The sequence below is a fragment of the Daphnia carinata genome, chromosome 1 (assembly GCF_022539665.2).
Source record: "Daphnia carinata strain CSIRO-1 chromosome 1, CSIRO_AGI_Dcar_HiC_V3, whole genome shotgun sequence".
NCBI lineage: Eukaryota > Metazoa > Arthropoda > Branchiopoda > Diplostraca > Daphniidae > Daphnia > Daphnia carinata.
In genome coordinates this window covers 6,528,904-6,549,273 of record NC_081331.1, presented here as the reverse complement: position 1 = coordinate 6,549,273, position 20,370 = coordinate 6,528,904, and the positions used below count along the sequence as shown (strand labels likewise).

At 40.7% G+C, this 20,370-nt stretch overlaps 3 protein-coding genes across 3 annotated transcripts in view; 1 reads left to right on the top strand and 2 right to left on the bottom strand.

The window, feature by feature from the left end:
• LOC130691013 (histone H3.3A) overlaps nt 1-19,495 on the bottom strand; it is a 31,077-nt gene extending 11,582 nt beyond the window's left edge. The window contains exon 1 of the mRNA XM_059494547.1: nt 19,482-19,495. The gene's annotated coding sequence lies outside the window, so the exon portion shown is untranslated. The remainder of the gene's footprint in view (nt 1-19,481) is intronic.
• Nucleotides 578-20,361, top strand: LOC130691044 (cytoplasmic dynein 2 heavy chain 1-like). Its single transcript, XM_057513949.2, has 67 exons — nt 578-827; nt 893-984; nt 1,054-1,194; nt 1,256-1,355; nt 1,410-1,567; nt 1,632-1,853; nt 1,928-2,097; nt 2,158-2,350; nt 2,417-2,644; nt 2,723-2,821; nt 2,893-3,026; nt 3,087-3,446; nt 3,509-3,755; nt 3,827-3,976; nt 4,044-4,237; nt 4,301-4,416; nt 4,475-4,629; nt 4,696-4,863; nt 4,936-5,094; nt 5,164-5,303; nt 5,377-5,593; nt 5,652-6,283; nt 6,349-6,484; nt 6,556-6,675; nt 6,739-6,921; nt 6,984-7,207; nt 7,276-7,594; nt 7,656-7,763; nt 7,823-7,976; nt 8,064-8,271; nt 8,356-8,462; nt 8,531-8,709; nt 8,773-9,014; nt 9,093-9,198; nt 9,265-9,405; nt 9,479-9,630; nt 9,701-9,833; nt 9,898-10,023; nt 10,084-10,312; nt 10,375-10,610; nt 10,669-10,782; nt 10,850-10,958; nt 11,032-11,197; nt 11,264-11,426; nt 11,489-11,703; nt 12,219-12,452; nt 14,935-15,144; nt 15,210-15,423; nt 15,514-15,810; nt 15,867-16,003; nt 16,063-16,148; nt 16,225-16,394; nt 16,467-16,625; nt 16,698-16,937; nt 17,008-17,160; nt 17,218-17,325; nt 17,387-17,573; nt 17,647-18,074; nt 18,136-18,261; nt 18,316-18,430; nt 18,532-18,716; nt 18,794-18,917; nt 18,985-19,082; nt 19,156-19,374; nt 19,448-19,650; nt 19,726-19,957; nt 20,029-20,361. Exons 1-67 carry the CDS (start codon nt 578-580, stop codon nt 20,182-20,184), a joined length of 12,276 nt encoding a protein of 4,091 aa, XP_057369932.1. The 3' UTR covers nt 20,185-20,361.
• On the bottom strand, nt 12,832-13,601 carry LOC130690921 (pro-resilin-like). Its single transcript, XM_057513793.1, has 3 exons — nt 13,567-13,601; nt 13,353-13,448; nt 12,832-13,266 (listed from the first exon to the last, which is right to left on the bottom strand). The coding sequence occupies exons 1-3, from the start codon at nt 13,573-13,575 to the stop codon at nt 13,006-13,008; spliced, it is 366 nt and encodes a 121-aa protein (XP_057369776.1). The 5' UTR covers nt 13,576-13,601; the 3' UTR covers nt 12,832-13,005.
• Nucleotides 20,362-20,370: the final 9 nt, after the last annotated feature.

Genomic DNA, 20,370 nt, shown 5'->3' with positions numbered 1-20,370 from the left:
CAACGTCCAAGTCGAGAATGGATGTAGCAAGGAATAGTGATATCAGTTACGATCGTTATCCAGTACCCCCTCAAATTGGTAAGTTACATTAATTGTAAATATTTCCCCTGTTTCATGCAATTCATTTCTGCATTAACGGTTGAGTTATTGTCCCTTTCGTTTCACTGATTACTATATGGGGTTACGAGTTGCGCCAAAAATTTTATTCTTCCTTAGGTTCATAGTTCAAAAATGTAGCCTGTTAAATCAATCTCAAAATATTAAATGCTATTAATGGTATTTCAGATCTTCGCACGTAACTTAATTGTTACTAAACTGTCAGATCGGTAAGCCTAAAGCTTAAACGGCGTGGTATAAGGTACCTTGGCGTTGCTCGTTACTTCATAGGGCAGGTTTCAATCAGGTTAGTGGGGTAAAAGCCAAATTAATTGCTATTTATTCCCTTTTTTCCATAACATTAGCCGAGTTAGACAAGAACCTAACTTGACGCGTTTTCAAAGCTAGTTGCCAGCTCCTGTAAATCTGTAGCCACCAAATAAATCCTTGATGACAGGTTTGCCTTTACTTTGCAGATAAGATGGAGACAGAACTTCAAAATTGGAAAAACATTTCCAAAAACTGTCAAGATGTTGAAGAGCGGCGACGATCCAATGCATTTATTCGCGCCATTGATCCAGTCGTTCATGAAGTACGAGCGTTGGAAACTCTTCGACTTAGAGACATGGAAGATTCAGCAAATAGCATTCTAGGTTGTATAGACGACCTTTGGAAACTCGACGGCTACAAATATCCGCAAGATCGAATGGAGCATCTCCTTGGCATAACTAGTATTTGATGGCTAATTCCATTAAACTATTTCAGCCATGACCTAAAAAATGCCTATTATACATAGGTTCGTGCTTCACAGAAGCAATTGCCAAAAAACTTAAAAACTCTTTGATTTGGAAGCAGAATTCTACTGAAGCCCATTTGCATTTATCCTTGGTAGGTTGAATTGCTTAGTTCATTCATTTATAATTAGTTAATGGCAAATAATGTGATTCATTTCGAAAGGCATTGACTCCTTGCAATGTGTGGATTAACGAATGCCATCGAATGACTTCACTTTTCTGGAAAAATGACACATACCATCCTTGGAAAGGAGACGCTTTTCTGCCGCTGACCGTGGTTAAACTACAAGACCGCTTAAATCAGGCATTAAATATTATCATATGCACACCACCAATTTACAGTTTAAATTGTATGGTTTCTATAGATCATTTCCATACTCCAAGTCATTCGACTTGCAGGACAATTACTACCGCCATCCAAGCAGGATTTGTTGGACCCTAAATTTTTATTTGAGGGTTTTTACGGTACACTTCAGATCTATCGGAAGCTCGTATATTCATGGCAATTTTGATTTACAGCATTAGATGGAAATCCTTCACCAAATTCGATGCTGGACAACGCGGCATGGAAAGCTGCCATAACTCAGTTTAACGATAATTTTGCCCAAGGCGAAAAAGAAGCGGGTTTTGCCCTCCGACACCGTCTCCTTTCATCATCCAGTGGCGATCCAACCACGGTAACATTTACGCAATTTTACAATGAACTCAATGTTGTAAGCATATTTTATGGAAAATTTTCAGCTACTGAATTCGCTTCTTGAGTTTAAAGAATTGGTTCAGCGGCCTCGTATACGGCGTGAATTGGAATCAGAGGGACAAGCGCTCATGAACTATACCAAAACTTGGCTACATAAATTAAGGTTGGACTTAGCATCAGCTAAGTCTAAAATCAATTCAAATTCATCAGCACAAATGTCAGACACGCTAGGAGAAATCAGATCCATTCGTCAGCTGGAAATTCAGGTTAGTCTAAAAAAAATTATGAATTCTTCTCTAAATAAATAGAAGAATAGATAATATAAGCCAATTGTCTGAAGGTAAGCAACATACAAAAAGCTGTTCAGATTTTTTCCGATGATATGGAGGAAGCCAGCAATTTGGACAAAGAAGCACGCAATTTACTTTCGGAAATACAAGATCAAACTAACGACATTTTTGACGATTGGAGTAGAAACGTTTTGGCAGGAATTCGTGACGAGTCATTAAGGTAAAACGAAATATCGTTTAAAACGCGTTGAAATTTTCCATTTGCCACAAAATTGTGTAGCCTTTCAAGCGACACGCCCGTCATGTCATTCAATGAGAAAAAATTGATGATAATCAATTATGATCCACGTTTGCTAAATTTTATCGAAGAAGTCCGCTTGTTGACATCCATGGGTTTTAAAATGGCTCCACAAATAACACGAAATGCAAAATTAGCAGAAGATTTCATGCAACAGGCAAAGGATTTGGAACAAGTAATAGCATACGTATAGATAAGAAGATTCATCAATTTCTTCTTACACTCTTCCGCATCCTTACAGATTGCTACTTTCCACAACAATATTGGCGATAGCATGATGCCTTGCTTGAAACCACTGATGTTGGAAGCTGCCATCGGACTATCTTCTTTGGTTCAAGATCAAAATGTGGTCACATGGTCGCAAATAGATAATGTCAACAGCTACATTCGTCGACTCCAGCAGGCTGTACAGAGGTTAACTGCCCTGAACCAACAATTAACGATGTGCCACGAAAAAATCCAAGAAAAGGCATCCTATCTTAACGCTTTAACTATCGATTTCCGAAATACTAGCCATATATGAAGCTATGATTTGTAATATTTACAGGTTTTGACATTATTCGGCATCAATCTTATGACACAGCAACAACAATGGAAAGATATCTTGAGGGAAATCCGATTACTTTTTGGAACTGTGGAAGCACAAGTGGGTTTAATTGATTATTATTAATAAGAAATATCAAACCAATGATGGTTGCTGATTTGTAATCTATTAAGGGTTTTCACAATTCGTACGCATGGCGTTTGTATTGGGACTATCAGCTCTATAAAGCCGTGGAATGCCAATACTTGTTACACTTGGACGAATTACATCTGAACGTGCCAGATATCCACATCGAACTTGATTTCAAGTAAGTCGCATGTCACCTTCGTTATTGCTTTGATAGACTTTAAATTGTTCTGTCGTGTAGGAAACAAAATTTGCAATTCAAGCCAGCCATCGAAGACATACGAAGGGAGTATTATGCAAGATTACGAAAATTTCTATCTCTTCCGATCCATTTCAAAGGTTTCCTGGAACAGCCTGGGGCTCCCAATATATTTCCAAAAATTGTCAAAAACCACTCTAGCCAATTTAGCCAGGTGTACGCTGCATCGGGCAAAATATTTAAAGAATTGGAACAGTTTAAGGAACAATTCAAGATTTGGATTGCACCAGCGCTTGTTGACCTAGACACACTGGTAGAACATGAACTGAGCGAACCGCAGGATTGGGATCTGACATTCCAGGAAGCCAAAAAAAAGAAAGAAGAAATGTCGAATTTATCCAGGTATGGGTTCTAAAATCGGGTACTTTTACTTGTTTTAAAAAATCGTTGTTTACTAATTACAGTGATGACGAACGCGTTGGATGCTTCGTGATCAGTCTTGCTCCACTTCATCGGGAGATTGAATATGTCCAACGCCGCTACTGGGATGCCATAACTTCTTCCCTTTACACGTCCATTCATAGAGACGCGACAGCCATCGACACTTTTATAGCTAACGCTACCTTGGTGCTCAATGTTCAGTTAAATGATTTCGAAGAAGTTACTCAAGCCAGCAGCGATTTCAACGGTTTGCTCCGCACGACGCCAGAAGTATACTTGATGGGATATCATCCCTGTTACACTTCTTTCAAAGAACGTGGTTTTAAAGTTTCTTTATACAGATGAAACACTTAATGAAAAAAGCTGAAACTAAAACTGAAATATTGTCACGATGGACGCAAGATAATGTTGAAATTTTCAGCCAAGTTTGCGCCAAATGGGAACACTTTAACACTCTGCTTTCTCGTCATAAACAAGACATTAACCAACATGTCAGCAAGTTCTCATTCGTCGAAGATTTACTCACATCAGTAACAACATTTGTGTTTGCTTTTACAGATGGACAGTCTGAAATCCAACAGCCAATCTCAAATAATGCAGTTTACCTCTGAAATCGACCAGTTTCAACAGCGATGGCAGCAAGAACATGCCTCGACCAAAATAGATTTTACTAATTTGGATTATCATTTGAAATTGCTGCAAAGGAGTCGTGGTGAATGGGACGCATTAATGCAGAATCAGAAGCGATTGAAGTAGGCGTTTCACTAACATGTGCTACGTAATGGTAATTTATAACCTTTGAAAATGAAAATTAGTGCCAATTTGGAGAAGGTTGGAGAAAAAGCAGTCGAATTGACCGTAATAACTGATATTGAAGCTGAAGTCACACGACAGGAAAAGATCTGGAATCTCTACCAATCATTCAACGAAGGTTGTCTGTCACATTCATCTTTTGTAGAGTAACCTGATTTGATATTTATCCGTATTAGGGTTGGGTGAAATGAGCCGAGAAGAATGGTCAACGTCGCGGAACAAAATTGCAAAACTGGATGAATTCCTGGAGACCTGGATGAATAGACTAATGGAGTCCGAAGATCAACATCCAGTTATCGATTGGCTCAAGAATCAAATTGAAGAATACAAGGTGCTTTCTTTCTTTTTTTCGTTTAAATTATATTTCATCTTTCTAATATTCACTTTATGTTTGAAGGCTTTCATTCCGGCGCTGAAACTGGCGCGTGGTGAAACTTTTACCGAACGCCATTGGGCAGAATTCTTGAAAATGGCAGGGTTATCGTTAAATGGTATTGAACAGATTGTGCTTCACGACCTTCTTCAAGCGCGAATGACTTTGTTACATAATTTGAACGAGCTGAAAGTAAGTTGAAACAAGAACTCCATCATTTTCTGATTGACCATTTTGACATTGTTTTTTCATTCCCTTGTGAAGGAATTAAACAGCCGAGCTGCGGGGGAATCATTGGTTAGGCAAGCTCTTGCTGAACTGGAACAATGGGAAGTGGAATCGCACTGGACACTAGCTCAGCATTTTGATTCAAATGGCATTCAGCTCTTCATTATCAAGGAATTTAAAGAATTGCTCAACAAGGTACAATCATAATTAGGTGTTTGAAACTTGGTTCAAGTTTATTATTGTTTTTTTTTTCCATTTAATTAGGTAGGAGAAAATATGAGCCTTATCCAGTCTGTCAAGGATTCGTCGTATTACCAGGCGTATAGCGACCGAATAATGCTATGGGAAAACAAAATGACAGACTTGGACTTTTATCTTCGTCTTCTTAGCCAAATTCAACTCAAGTTTGTAGCAACAGTGGTGCTTACTGTTTAGTCAAACTTAAAGGCAAAACTGATGTGCAAATTTTTGTCAAAGGTGGCTCTATTTGGAACCCGTATTCAACCGAGGAACCTTACTCAAAGATGCCGGTCGCTTTCGCCGCCTCGACGCTGACTTTCGATTCATCATTACCGAAATAAAACGGGATACAAGAGTTACGTCTGTATTACGCATAACCAATTTACGTGTCTTGGTCACTAGTTTGCTTGATCAAGTTGGTCGATGCCAAAAAAGCCTTTTCGAATTTTTAGAGGTAGAATTGCCGACCCCTACTATACAATGATTTGCTCATCAGCACTATTATCTTACAGGACAAGCGTTCCAAATTTGCCCGCTTCTACTTTTTGGGTGACGAAGATCTGCTAGATATTGTCGGTCAGGCAGCCTCCAGGCCTGCCGTAGTGCAACCTCACCTCAAGAAACTTTTCGCCGGCATTCACAATGTCCTTTTTAGTAACGATCAACGCCATATCGTTGCCATAGCATCGCTGGAAGGTGAAAGAGTCGAATTGAAAACACCGATATCAGTGGAATCCGAACCGGTCGAGGTTTGGCTCAATCGGTTGGTATCGGAAACACGTTCCACACTGCAATCTATGCTGCGCAATTGTGTGCAAGAGCGCCAGCGAGACGCTACCGACCTCTCACGTTTTCCAACGCAGATCCTTTGTTTAGCCGAAGCCATCGTTTTTACTGAACGCTGCGAAAAAGCTATGTCCTCCTCCGGTGGATTATCTAAACTCAAAAGCGACTACCAGAATCAATTAGCAAGTTATACCAGTGCTCCGCTGTTGCAAAGTAGTGGTTCCGATGAACAGGGGGTTATTGTGATAAAGCTACAGGCCCTGATAATGGACATCATTCATTATATCGACGTGATCAAGCAGATCGTCGATGCGAGGTGTTGCTCCATTACAGACTGGGCATGGAAGAAACAACTGAGGTATCGCATTGATAGCTGCTTTCTTTATTTTGTTAACATGTTTTCACATTTTGGCTTACAAATAGGTTTTACTTAAAGAATGGCGTAGCCGTAGCTCAAATGGCTAGCACCGAAATTGAATATACCTACGAGTATCAAGGCAACGTAGCGAAACTGGTGCATACACCGTTAACGGATAAATGTTACCTCACCTTAACACTAGTATGTCTTTACCGATGCTTTACTTTCAACATTATGCTAACAATAGATACATTATATTGAAAAAACAACAGGCCTTGCGCATGGGATTAGGCGGAAATCCTTATGGCCCTGCTGGAACGGGCAAAACGGAATCAGTCAAAGCTCTCGGTTCTCTGCTTGGACGTCAAGTGTTGGTTTTTAATTGTGATGAGGTGAATTTTCCTTTGGCTTCTTTGTTCTATTCAAAGTAAATTACTTAATTAACATCTCTACAGGGATTGGACGTTAAATCAATGGGACGTATCTTTGTTGGACTGGCCAAAAGCGGAGCTTGGGGCTGTTTCGACGAATTCAATCGCCTTGATGAGAACACCCTTTCGACTGTCTCTACCTTAATCCAGGCTATTCAGCTATCACTCAAAAATAAAACAGACGTTGTTACGCTACTCGACACACAGGTAAAGCAGTATACTATCAAATTACTGACCAATTGTTTCATCCATGTCATTTCTGCCATTAGGTTGACATAAACCCACATACTGGTATATTTGTAACGCTCAATCCGGCCGGTAAAGAATACGGAGGGCGTCAGAAGCTTCCGGATAACTTGAAATTACTCTTTCGTCCGGTAGTCATGTCTGAGCCTGATATCGAATTAATCGCCGAGGTTATCTTGTACTCGCAAGGTTTTCGGGATGCCCAGACTATCGGTAAAAAGCTAGTTGACGTCTTCCGCCTTGCGCAGTAAGTTGTTGTCGTGTACGATTTTTGCATTTCGGGTCCTTTGCTTTCATGCATTTACCTTCGGCTAGGAAACTTCTAAGTCGACAACAACATTATGACTGGGGCCTCAGAGCGTTGAAGAGTGTCTTGCGAACAGCAGGTGATGCATTGCGGACATCGTTGGCGACGGGCAACTCGGATGATCAAGTTGAGTACACGACAGTAGTGCGGGCCCTTAATTTCAATACGCTCTCCAAGTTAACTACGGCTGACTCGGCTTTGTTCCTCGGTCTGGTGTCTGATGTCTTTCCAAAGGCTCAGCAAAGCAACGATGTCATGCATGTCCAGTTGGTGGATATTATAACCACTTGTTGCCAAGAAATGGGATTGGTGCCATTAGATCGCCAGGTAAGATGATACATTGAGTTTTGATCAGGAAAAAACTTTCTAACGTTGAAATAATTTGCAGTTGAAAAAGATTTTTGAAGTCTATGAGCAAGCGAAACAACGAATGGGGGTCGTGATTGTAGGGCCACCTCAAACTGGAAAATCTACCGTGTGCGCCATTCTGAAAAAAGTTGGTTTTCATTTTCTAAAGAGAATTACACTTCCAATATAACGGTGGAAATTTTTCAGGTTTTGCAGCATCAAAAACGTAAACTTCAGGCTTACACGATGAATCCTAAAGCCATCAGTCGCGTCCATCTTCTAGGTCTGATTGATCCAGCAACTCGAGAATGGACTGACGGTGTTCTCACTAAAATTGCCCGGTTGATCGTTTCAGAAACGGGTAAAGGAAATATAATTTCAAAAATAACTTTTTGGACAACGGTTTTTATTTATTATTTTCTAAAAATGTCATTTTTAATTATTGCAGAGACTACATCTTGGGTGGTATGCGACGGAGACGTCGATCCGGAATGGATCGAAGCGCTGAATTCTGTGCTCGATGACAACCGCTTGTTGACTATGGCTTCAGGAGAACGCATCAAATTTGGCCCTGATGTCAATTTCATGTTTGAGACACATGACTTGACTTATGCCTCACCAGCTACCATTTCTCGAATGGGTGTCGTCTACTTTAGGTAACATCTATTGAGCGCTCCTGAAATTTGAAACCCTATTCATAACTGATATTCACTGTATAATTTTTATTATCAACCAATAAGCGAGGATGACATGGATTTCCACATTGTCGTTCGCAGTTGGCTTCTAGAGCAGCCAGATGAAGTGCAGAAGTCACTGCATTCACTAATTGATAGTTATTTCTATAAAGGTAATAATCGATTTACAGAATCGAGTTCTCTAAGACACTGCTTATTTCTTAAATTATTGAATTGATAGCCGTTGATTGGCTGTCTAAGAATGGCGAAGCTGTTGTTCCGGTATCTACTTTAACTACTATTCGTGGAATACTCAGCCAACTGAAATTTTGCAGAACCAAGAAACAATTCGTGAACGGTCTCCTTAAAGGAGGTGGCGCTAATCTAACCGTTCAGTCCCGCAGTTCTTTCGGACAAATGGTGCGCGTAATTCAAAATTTTTTAAAATCCAGACCAGACACGAACTTTTCGTTTTCTGCACAGATTTTATCCATGTGTGGGGAGAAGACGCCTGACATGGAAAACCCTTTTCTGTCCACTTACGATGCTAAACTCGATGCATTGGTTATTCCTAATCCCGGTGAGTTGGACAATACGCAATGGAGTGACGAACAAAAGCTATTAGTGCCTACAACCAACTTACAAGTAGCGTACCAGATGATCCAGCCATGGTTCAACAACAAAGAGCACGTACTTGTTGTGGGCCCAGAAGCCTGCGGAAAAAGGTAACGAACAATCGTAATTATCTTATCTATGCATATCTAGCTGGGATGTATACCGATGTATTTCCTTTCGGAAACTAGTTTGCTTGTAGAACACTGCCTAAGACAGATCCGATCTACACGTGTAGTCATCTTTAATTGCACAGCTTCGACGACGCCACAAGATGTTTTGCATAAACTGCTTCAGGTAAAGTTGACCGTCTCTTCATGTGAATTCTTTAAGGAATGATCTAATAGTTTGAAGTGGAAACAGAACTCAATCATCGTTTCGAGCTCAAACGGACAAATGCTCGTTCCCAGAGAGGCAACATTATTGATTCTCTATATGAAAGACCTGAATATTGTCGTGCCAGATAAATGGGGAACCTGCCAGCTCACTGCCTTCTTGGAACAGGTACATTCCATATACTTATTGTTTTAATTGAGTAAAAGGTTAAAGTAAAGATTTTCTTTTCGCACTTCTATAGATAATCAACTATAAAGGATGTTACGACAACAACTGCGAGTGGTTGATTATGGAAAATATCCAACTAGTATGCACTTTTAATTTGGATCACTCGCAAGGCCGTTTTCAACTTAGTCCTCGGTTCATCTCACTACTGCGCGTTGCAGCCATAGGGTACGGCTAAAGTATACGACCATTATTACGAATAAATGTTTATGTTCTTGATTTTGTATGGTTGGGGCAGAGAGCCACTATTAAAAGAATTGGAGATTCTAACGTCCAGCTACGTAAGTGCATCATTGAAACAAGGAAAAGCGATGGTTGCCAAATCCGTGCTCCAGAAAATGTCTTCGTTCATGGTCTTTTTTAATGGAGAGGTAAATCTTTTCCTTTTTTTAGCTCATTTTTGCTTGGAAATGCAATTGGGTTTCTATATTTCAGATGAAACGCAATCTTGTTCCCGCAAACAATTTTCAAATTCTTTTCACGACGAGACATTTAACTAATTGGGCTGAAAATTTGGCACGTTACGAAATCCGCTGGGATGATACCAATGCAGTCGTAATGGTAGGCAAAAATATCATTCCCATGTTACACTGTTAAAGTGAATTATTATTTTTAATACAGACATTAGGGTATGAAGCGTGCAGGATTTATCGTGACAAGTTGGTGACTAATGAGCAACGTACTCAGTTCGATGGCCTGCTGAATCAGCTTTTCAATGAAGAATGGAAAATGTCACCTTTGACACCTGGAGGATTACTTTTTACCACCTGTCGTTCGAAAAAACAAGGACTCGTTCCAGTGACAGTGTCAGAGTGGGATAAAATAATGAGGAAAACTCTCGAACAATACGGTACATCTTCTAAAGTGTGAAACGCCACGCCTGACATCTAATTCGACATGTTTCGATGGTAGGAAGAGAAAACGAGCCGCTGGATATTGAAATGCTAACGGAACTTCAACAAACGGTCCTTCGCGCTGATAGGGTATTGAGCAATCCAGATGGCCGCTCTCTATTGTTAATTGGAAGATCAGGGGTCGGTCGCCACACAACCCTCAAACTGTTGTCTATCATGCACCATGCCCAAGTGATGACTCCCTATCCGGGCAGAAACTACGGACGGAAGCAATTCATCAACGACTTGAAATTGGTAAGAATCGATAAGCTAAGAAACTACACAAATCATTTATATCTTGTGTAAAAATAAGGCCATGCACGCAGCTGGTGTCGATGGCGAGCTCGTCTATTTCGTGCTGGAAGATCATCATTTCACCGATGCAAGTTTTTATGCCATGATTGATTCTTTATTGGCTTCAGGAGAGGTATTTAATCTATTGTGTATTGTAATTCGCGAATGGGAGATAATATTATTATTCCTATTTGCTTCAGGTGCCAGGGATGTACAGTTCTGAAGAAAGCGATGCGCTTCTGGCTCCCCTGAAGGAATTAGCAGCTGATGAAGGCTACTCCGGCAGCCTTTTCTCCTTTTACGCCCAGCGTGCGTGAATATCGCATTAAATGGCTTTCGTGTACTCTGAAGAAATTAAATGTTATGTTTGTTAAACTACTAGGTGTGAGAAAAAGATTGCGCGTCATCTTCGTTATGGATTGCGCCCAAACGGCCTATGAGACTGTCGTGGAGACTCACCCTTCCATGTACAAATACAGCGACGCTATTTGGATGGAAAATTGGACAAAAACAAGCATGATGGCCGTGGCTTCAAGAATTCTTCTCAAGTACATTTCATTTTTAACAATGTCTTCCACGAAACCAAAATTAATCTACTTCATTTTGTCACAAAGGGATGAAAGAGCTGAGAAAGAACTAGAGAAATCCGTGCAAATTTACGACAGTCTAGATCCGTCGTTGAAATGCCCTCGGCGCTACGTTTCTTTTATCCAAACGTTTTCTAGTATCTGTGGCAAAAAGACGCAACGTATCTCTGAACAGCAAGAACGAATTCAGGTTGAACGCTTTCTTTATTTTTCGCGTGTGCCTAATGCTAACTTTACATTTCTTTCATTTAGACTGGTGTTAGCAAATTATCCGAAGCTCGGGAACTAGTCGCTCAGCTGCAAGCTGAAGCTGGCCAACAAGAACAGCTGCTAGCACAAAAGCAAATGGAAGCTAAAGCAGCCTTGCAAAAAATCACAGACACTATCCAGAGCGCGGGAGTCAAACGAGACGAGATGCAGGATCTTCGTAGTACAATTGCTAATGAGAACGTAGCGTTAACTACCAGGTAATTTTCGTTTCTTGTTCAACCGTAAAGAAACTCGCGTTAAGGCAAGACAAAATGTTTAGCTTCTTTGTCTTGGCGTTAGCGCTTTCATTTCGATAAATCTTGTGGATGACACATTTTGCCATTACGAGGGTTTGAGATTAGTTCGTTCTCGATGGGTGAAAATGGAAGATGATTTAAGTGCGGGCTTGAAAAGAGAAATGATTTGAACTAACAGAACCTTGCCTGAATTTCGGCAAGCGATGATCACTTTCTATTTCGTCTGCGGTTTTAGTTGTTACGTCTTTTGAGTCCGTTTGGCTGTGTCGAATGAGTTTCGATAATCTATGCCCACTTTTACTACCCTCGTGAGTCGTTCTAAGCTTTTCAGCTATAACATTCAATTCACGTCCAAAGGACGAATATTCTAGAGACCTACATTGAAAAATTGAAGGTTGCTGAACAGTAGTTTCACATGTAGTCCTCATGATTCGAATGTTTCATCTTTAATATGTTTGCTACGTTCCTGTTTTTAGAAAGCAGGCAATTGATCAAGAACTTGCTGAGATCGAACCGCTTTTAATGGAAGCGCGTGCAGCCGTATCGGACATCCGCAATGAAGCGCTGTCTGAAATTCGTTCGTTGCGCGCACCGCCTGAAGTGATCCGCGACATCCTCGAAGGAGTCCTACGGCTTATGGGAATTTTAGATACGTCGTGGACGTCTATGAAAAGTTTCTTGGCTAAACGAGGAATCAAGGAAGACATCAGGTACCCCTTTAATTTTAATATTTCGTGAAGCTCCTGCACTGACTGCCATTTTTCCTTGCCGAGAATCCCAGTGAAACGTAGTTTTAGGTTGTTATTATGGGGTAGGTTTCAATTCCAGTGTAGGTCAAGCCATGGCTTATTAGTCACAGAGTGCGCTGGCACGTAGTTCCAAAAAAAACAACAATTAAGAAACAGACAGAACGTTAGATTAGATTAGATAGTTTGCCGTTTCCGGAGCCAGCGGACCGGAAAGTTAAAGTACGTTAGCCCTGCTGGACCATATTTGATGATCGATAGGTAAACAACGATTGACTAAAAGTCAATGTTTTTGCACGATCATTTTATTCATTTTTTTTTTTAAATTAAGATCGGAACACGGTTTGAATGTTAAATCTCTTTATTTATGAAATCTATATGACGCGTTCCAGGTTGTTGTTCAAGGGGATGATCAAGAGATCGAGCGTATTTTTGTGAGATAATTTTCTCAGATTAATTACAGACTAAATTTTAAATGTAGCATAGGGGAAAAACACCGACATTTTCAGATAAAAATTCACTGTCCGTAGCTCTGGGATGCTGCTGGCTTGTAAGCAGGTTTGCTGTATTCGGGATACTTAGCTTCTCCCTCGTATTTCACATCGGCGACGTAACCGTACTCATCAGCTTTGTAGGTAACAACCTGAGTGCGGCCATCGGGCAAGACAACGCGGTAAGAGCCAGTTACAGCTTTCGTGTCAGCCGTCTCTTGATGAGCAAAGTTGTTGTAAGTTGGGTCATCCTTGACAGTGTAGCCAAAATTGTACGGCATCAATGGCTGTAATCGGAAAAATTAGTTGAGAAGAGAAATGACAATGAAAAAATAATAAAACGAATCAACAGTCGCGAAATTATCTGCCATACCTCCTTGTCGTAACTCGGAGCGGGATAACCAGATGGTTTCGGATACGGAAGTTCGGCTGCGAAAGCCACGGCGGCGAAAACAACGATGACGGCAAACTACATGAAATTCAAAGGAGTCTTAATATTTTCAAAATTTCGCTAATGCTGAGATCAAGTTAAAAAGTAAACAGAGAATTGTTTTTTTTTTAATGCAGCAAGTGTAGTAAATGCATACCTGATGCATTGTTGGTTGGTAGTGGAAGGAACGGATGGAACTGATGCTTTCTTGTCATCCCGTGCAGCTTTATATATACTAGTAGGCTCGTGGGAAGAAACCGAGTAACATCCATTGCCGGGCGTGTCCATTGTAACCGGCAAGGACGAATGATTTTGTGGTCAATTTTCCCCTTCTTTTTTTTTCCCATCTTTTCTCTTTCCATTCGGCATCATCGGGCTGATAATAATAGATTGCCATGTCACCTAATGTTCCGCCAATTTACGATGGTTGCTGTAGTTGAGGATTGCGCCATTTTTCACCTGTAAACACAGGATGATACTATTGCGTTCTTTCTTTTCTTGAATCACATTCTCCAGTTTTTCGTCATACTAGAATTGGCTTCTGAAGATCAAATAAGGCTGAACTTTCGCAACCATAGACTACTCTATTTTGCTCATTAAGATGTGGCAATGTCATAATTGGCATCGTACAGGAAGATACACGTATAGATTGTTTGCTTTAAAAAAACCAGTTTTTTTTTAAATCCGTGCTGATTGATCGATAACAACAAACTTTTAACGATGCGTGTTTTCTTCATACGACGTGCCTCTATGTAATTGCTAGAGCTTAGTAGCAATCCAATGGGGATGTCACGATATTCGACATTATTGCTGCATTTATGGATAATCAAGAAATACGTGGTATGGGGGTGGATTCCTTTTACCAATGTGCGTTGTTTTAGAAACCCAACGTTGTTTCGAATAGCCCCGGCATCGTTTTCAGACTTTCACCTTCGATTGCTTTTCCCCCTCTACTTTACCGATAGTTCCAGTCCAGAGCTTAATATTATTATTCAACTTTGTTGCTAATATTAAATAAAAATAAAACTTCTTCGGAAGTTCCATCAAGTTTAGTACGTTAACAATAAAAGAACAGCTGCTCAAGATGAGCAGAAAAGTTGATTCATCGCATCGTATTTGATGAGCGTTGGAGTCTCGGAACGGGCGTCGCTCACGTTCTTCGAAGCTTGTCCTCGCAAGTTTTGTATTCCTTTCCGCACGAATGCGCCAGAGAATATTGAACATCATATCGTGTGTATGGATGTACGAAAACAGGGAGCTTTTCTTACCACTTTTTCACGCTTTCTATCTCATCACGCGAAAATTCTTCGCCATACTTTTGCTGTTTTCCTTCGTCTGTTCTACGCATATTTGTTTATGTGGGTGTAACGCGGCGTGTTTGGCTTTCGCTGTTTGCACTACGTGACGAAAAATCGTCAATATTAAACTGTCTCAATGTGTACTGGTTAAAAAAAACAAGGAAGGGACGTTGTAATGAAATAAAGTAATACCCATTTCAAAAACCAATCCAATTTGCTTATCGTAGATCCTTCGACGCACGGAAAATATCGGTTGATAGCCGACGAGCGGTCGAACAGCTGCTAAACCGCAGGAAAGAATCCTTCGACGACAGAGTGGCCCGTCGAGCCTCAGCTGCTGCTGCTCCTTTAGCGGCTTGGGTTCATGCTAATGTCAGCTACTCCCGAGTTCTGGAAAGGATCACACCACTGGAACAAGAACAAGCCAATCTTAGAAGGTATAAATACTCGTACAATTATCATCGGTCCCCTTTAAACTCCTCATTTTTTTTGCTTGCATTAGGAATCTTCAAGCGGCTGAAGATAACATGAATCGTTTAGCAACTGGCTTAAACGACGTGGACAAACAGGTGGCATTCTTGCGCGATCAGCTGTCCGTGTCGACTCGCGAAGCCAGCGAAATTGAAATCGGCCTCAAGAAAGCCAGACAGACGCTAAGTGTTTCGCAGAACTTGGTGCTCGAATTGGCGGATGAATACGACCGTTGGCGATTACAGGTATAATTTATTACCCCCTCAAAAAAGGAGGGATAATCATAAACTTTCTCTGTGCAAAAATGAATGAATTTTTGCTACATTTTCGGATAGCTTGAAGAACTGGAACAAGATCGTCAAAATGTAGCTTTTCACGCTCTGTTGGCGGCTGCCTTCATAAATTTTCTTTCGTGTTCCACGGAAGATGAGAGGAAAAATTCGCTGTCTCGCTGGTTGGCTCAACTTAAGCTTTCACAACATGTTAACATCACCGAAACTAGAAAGGACAATGAAGAAGTGATTTTCTCGCTAAAGAATTTCTTGACTAGCGAACAAGAATTAATGCTTTGGCGATCCGAAGGCTTGGCAGCTGATGATTTGGCCGTGGATAATGCACTAGCCATCACGCAAGTAGGTTCCGTTTTCAATGAAAGATAGAACGAGTTATAACAAACTTTATTTGAAAGGGCACATTATACCCCCACATACTTGATGCTACTGGCAAAAGCATTCAGTGGATTATGGCGCATTATAAATCTATGACTGTCGAAACTACTTCACAAAGAGACGAGCGCTTCGCCAACATTCTTGATCTCGCCATCAGGTTTAACGTTATTTAATAATGTTGCTTTTGTTTTCATTTCTGATGAACTGAATTTATAGGTTTGGTAAGGTAATAATTATTCAAGACGTCGACGCCATAGATCCAATTCTTTTCCCCGTTCTCCGTAATGACTACGTTATTCAAGGTAAATCCCTCAATAAAAAGCGTACGGTGAGCAGCAAATGTGTTTGACTGCCGACAAAATTTCTTTGTTGTTCCAGGTGTGAGAAAACTCGTGCGTTTGGGCGACAAACTAGTTGACTGGAACGACAATTTTCGGTTGTTTCTCTTCAGTCGGTCGACGGGCTTGGCGCCTATGGCTTCTCCACAAGCCAACGCTTTGGTAAATACTATCAATTTCAACACTACAGAAGCAGGACTATCCGAACAGGTATTCATATTTGCTTCAATCGTGTCCTGGAATTAATAGCTTAATATTTATTCCATTGTTAACAACTGGCAGCTCGTCGCATTGACAGTCAAACATGAGAACCCAGAACTGGAACAACGCAAAAAACAGCTTCTAGAGCAAGAAGAGCAGCTCAAACTGCAGTTGGCACAGTTGGAAGAGAAACTTCTTCAAACTCTAGGAAATTCAAAAGGAAACATTTTAGAAAACACAGTTAAAACTCGATATTCTATTTAATAGCCATACGTAGCAAATGAAATGGCTAACTGTTTTTTTCTTATTTAGGATGTGCTCACATCACTGAGAGAATTAAAGCAATCAAGTGCTACGATAGGGCAATCGCTAAAGGAGTCACTTGCATTACAATATTCGTTGGAAAAGGAGAGATCAACGTATAACGAATTGGCTCAGTTTGCAAGTCGTTTGTTTTTCGCCATTCGAGAGCTTTCGAAGCTCAACCATTGCTATCAGTTTTCTGTGCAGGCATTTATGCAAATATTCCTCAAGAATTTGGATTCCAAAAACGTAATCAATCTCACGGCTGCAGAGCCTCCATTATGATTGAAGCTCTTAATGTCACATGCTATTTGTTTAGATTGAGAATGGTCCAGAAAAACTGGGCTTTATTCGACAACGTCTTCTCAAGACAGTATACACCATGGTGTCTCGGGCAGTGTTCAAACCAGATAAAATGGTGGCCGCTGCTCACATCGTAAGAGAAATGTGCGGCCATATTTTCCAACCAAACGTAATAGACATACACTTTCTTTAAACTGGAGCAGACAAGTAACATTGTTTCAACTAGGAATGGGAATTGTTTGCTGGACAAAAATCTGCTAGAGTCCAGTCAAATCAGATTCAACGTCCGAGTTGGATTGACGCAAGTCGTTTGCCCAGCGTGTCGGCATTAAAAGTGCTTATTACTTTACGTGATTTATTTTCATTCAAAAATACGAATCGCAATTTTGTTATAGGCGTTTTTTCCGAGCATATTCGCGGCCTTACATCTGGAGGATACTACGCTGTGGACTAAATCCAGCACGCCGATTCCGCCTGCCATCAGCCAGGCCCTTTCCCCCTTCCAACAAGTGTTAGTTGTCCAAGCCATTTATCCTGAGAAGCTGATAGACGTTTTGACACAGTTCCTCTCCAGGACGTTGGGTAAACAACAAGCACCTCCTGACGTTTATAAGATTTTGATTTCTGACTTTGCATTGGATCGAAACTCGTTTAGAATTGACAGAGTTATTCCCAGCAACATCAAGCTTGCGAACTATTTTAATCGAGACTTCTGCTGCTGAACCTGTTTTGGTGCTGCTGCCTGGTGATGGCTCAGGTGCTTATGATATGACTGTTGAGCTCGAAGAACTCGCCAGAGACACGTTGGGTGACAATCGTTTGGTCGAGATCGCCATGGGTACCGACGAAACTGAAAAAGCAACCGAGTTCGTGAGACAAGCAGCTCGAAATGGACATTGGATTTGTCTGAAAAATGTTCATTTAGTTACTGGTTGGCTACCAGTTCTCGATCGGCTGATAAACCAACTTAGTGGCGAGGAAAGCGATGATCTCCATGTCGATTTCCGTTTGTGGATGACGGCCGAACCCGTTTCTACCTTGCCACTTTCACTTCTCCAACGGTGCAAGAAAATAGTCAGCGAGGTATCTACTTCGACTTTCTCCCCTTGCCATCTGAAATTCATAAATCGATTTTTGACGACAGGCACCTCAAGGAATGAAACGCAACTTGAATCGAATTATGGAAGCCTGGAACTCGAGTACTTTGCCTGATTCCCCTATTCACATGCAGGCGTTGTTCGTATTAGCATGGTTTCATGCTGTTGTTCAAGTAGGTCTAGTTAGTTCTTCATCATTATTCCTGATTTCATCTCCTTCTAAACAGGAAAGAAGAAATTACGTTCCCCAAGGTTGGCTAAAAAAGCATGAATTCAACGAATCGGATCTTCGAGCGGCAACTGAAGTCCTTGGGCAGGCTTTCAGAGAAATTGATGATTCGGGTAAGCCTACGCATTTTAAAGTTCAAACATACACGTGTGTATTGGTTATTCATTATTTATCGTTGGTTGATATGACAACAACGAATCAAAACGATTTGCAGGTAATCGCTGGGAATATCTCAACGGATTACTATTGAACGTCATTTATGGTGGTCGTATTGATAACAGCTTTGATCTGAGAATACTTCGATCCTATCTAGCCCAGTACTTTAACGACGACGTCCTTGGAAAAGAAAGATTCGCTATTAATGACGAAATTACTATTCCATTGTCGAAAAGCCTTCGGGTATATATTAAAACTTCTTAACGTTGGTCAAGCGTGCTACTATTATATTTATTAATTATTTTCTTATTCAATATTAGGACTATGCAAGGATTGTTCGCCATTTACCTGAAACAGACAAATCATCATACTTCGGGCTACCACCTAACATTGACACGACTGTCCAATACAATCACAGTATTTACTTGTCAGCTTGTTTGAAAGGTACTTTTGTGATTTTAACTTTGTATGGGGTATCATTGGATATTTAAAATTGACTTTTGCCTTCCAGCATTTTATCAGGCTACAGCTCAGCACGTCACCGGGGATGCCAAACTATTAATGAACAAGCTAAGCCCCGTTTTCAGTACGTGGAAATCCCTGTTACAGGTATTTGTCATTGATTACAAAAACAGGTTTTATGCCTTACATGTAACATACACGCTTGATTGATCTAAACTAGGGAACATCGTTCTTGACCAACAAAGACTTGATTTCATCACTATCAGAAACTGTGCAATCGAGCCCGTTGGCAGCATTCGTTGTGGCCGAAAGCGCATTGGCTGTTCGTTTGATACATATTGTACATCAGTGTCTGGCCGCCATAAACCGATCTCTCAAATCTGGGTTGCCGTTGTCCTTGTCGCTGATGGAATCCGCAGTTGACATTTCTTCGCTGAAGGTACTTTGTTATTCACACAAAAAAGTGACAGCGTATTGAAGAACTAAACCGATGCGGTTTTTTTCATTACCAGACTCCTAAATCGTGGTACACTTTGTGGGAAGGACCATTACAAGTAGAACAGTTTCTTCGTTCTCTTGTGAAACGAGCTCGATCGCTTACGGAAGAATGGTTGCCATCAGTCCAAAAGAGCCAATTATTGACCAAGGTTTTAGATTTATCAGAGCTAATGAACCCAGAGGCTTTCTTTAGTGTGCACCGGCAACATTGTGCAAGGTAGCATTTAGCAATGGTTGAAAAACTGAAACTTTAAAAGTCATAATTGAAAATTTTTCACCCTAAAATTCACAGAGAATTGGGAGTTTCCATGGATTCTCTACAGTTATTGGTGTTATGGGACAAGCCGCCGTTATCCAAGGGTCAGTTACGGGCATCTGATGAAATCACTGCTACCTTGAACGGAATACACATCCAGGGTGCCCGAATGGCATCAGGAGTCGGAATAGATGAATGCTATCCAGACACTCCATCGTGGAATTTAATTCCGCATTGTTATTTGTCGTGGTTACCAGATGATGAAGTGGTTCGTACAGTATCCATTATTTTCATCAGTCTATGCATTAGTTTAACGCACCATTTCCATGGGGTTTGCAGAACTCTTCTCGGACCAATGGGTTGCATACTGTGAAAGTGCCACTGTATGTTGACGAGGAACGACAGCGCTTGATTACAGTACTCGACATACCTTTTGCTTGTGGTATGGTTGACGACTGGTACAGAGCTGGTATTGCTCTATCACTCAAAGATTGAATTTTTGGTTTTAGCCTACTTTCTATCTATTTCTATTGGCACATATTTTTTCAGCAATTTAGCAAAAATTCATAGACTTAATTTATTAAAACATTTACTTCTTTACCCATTGGTATTACCACAAGATCGAAACTGTTCGCCTACTATCGTAGGTTCGTCGTACTACATATCACCTTTTTAGACAAG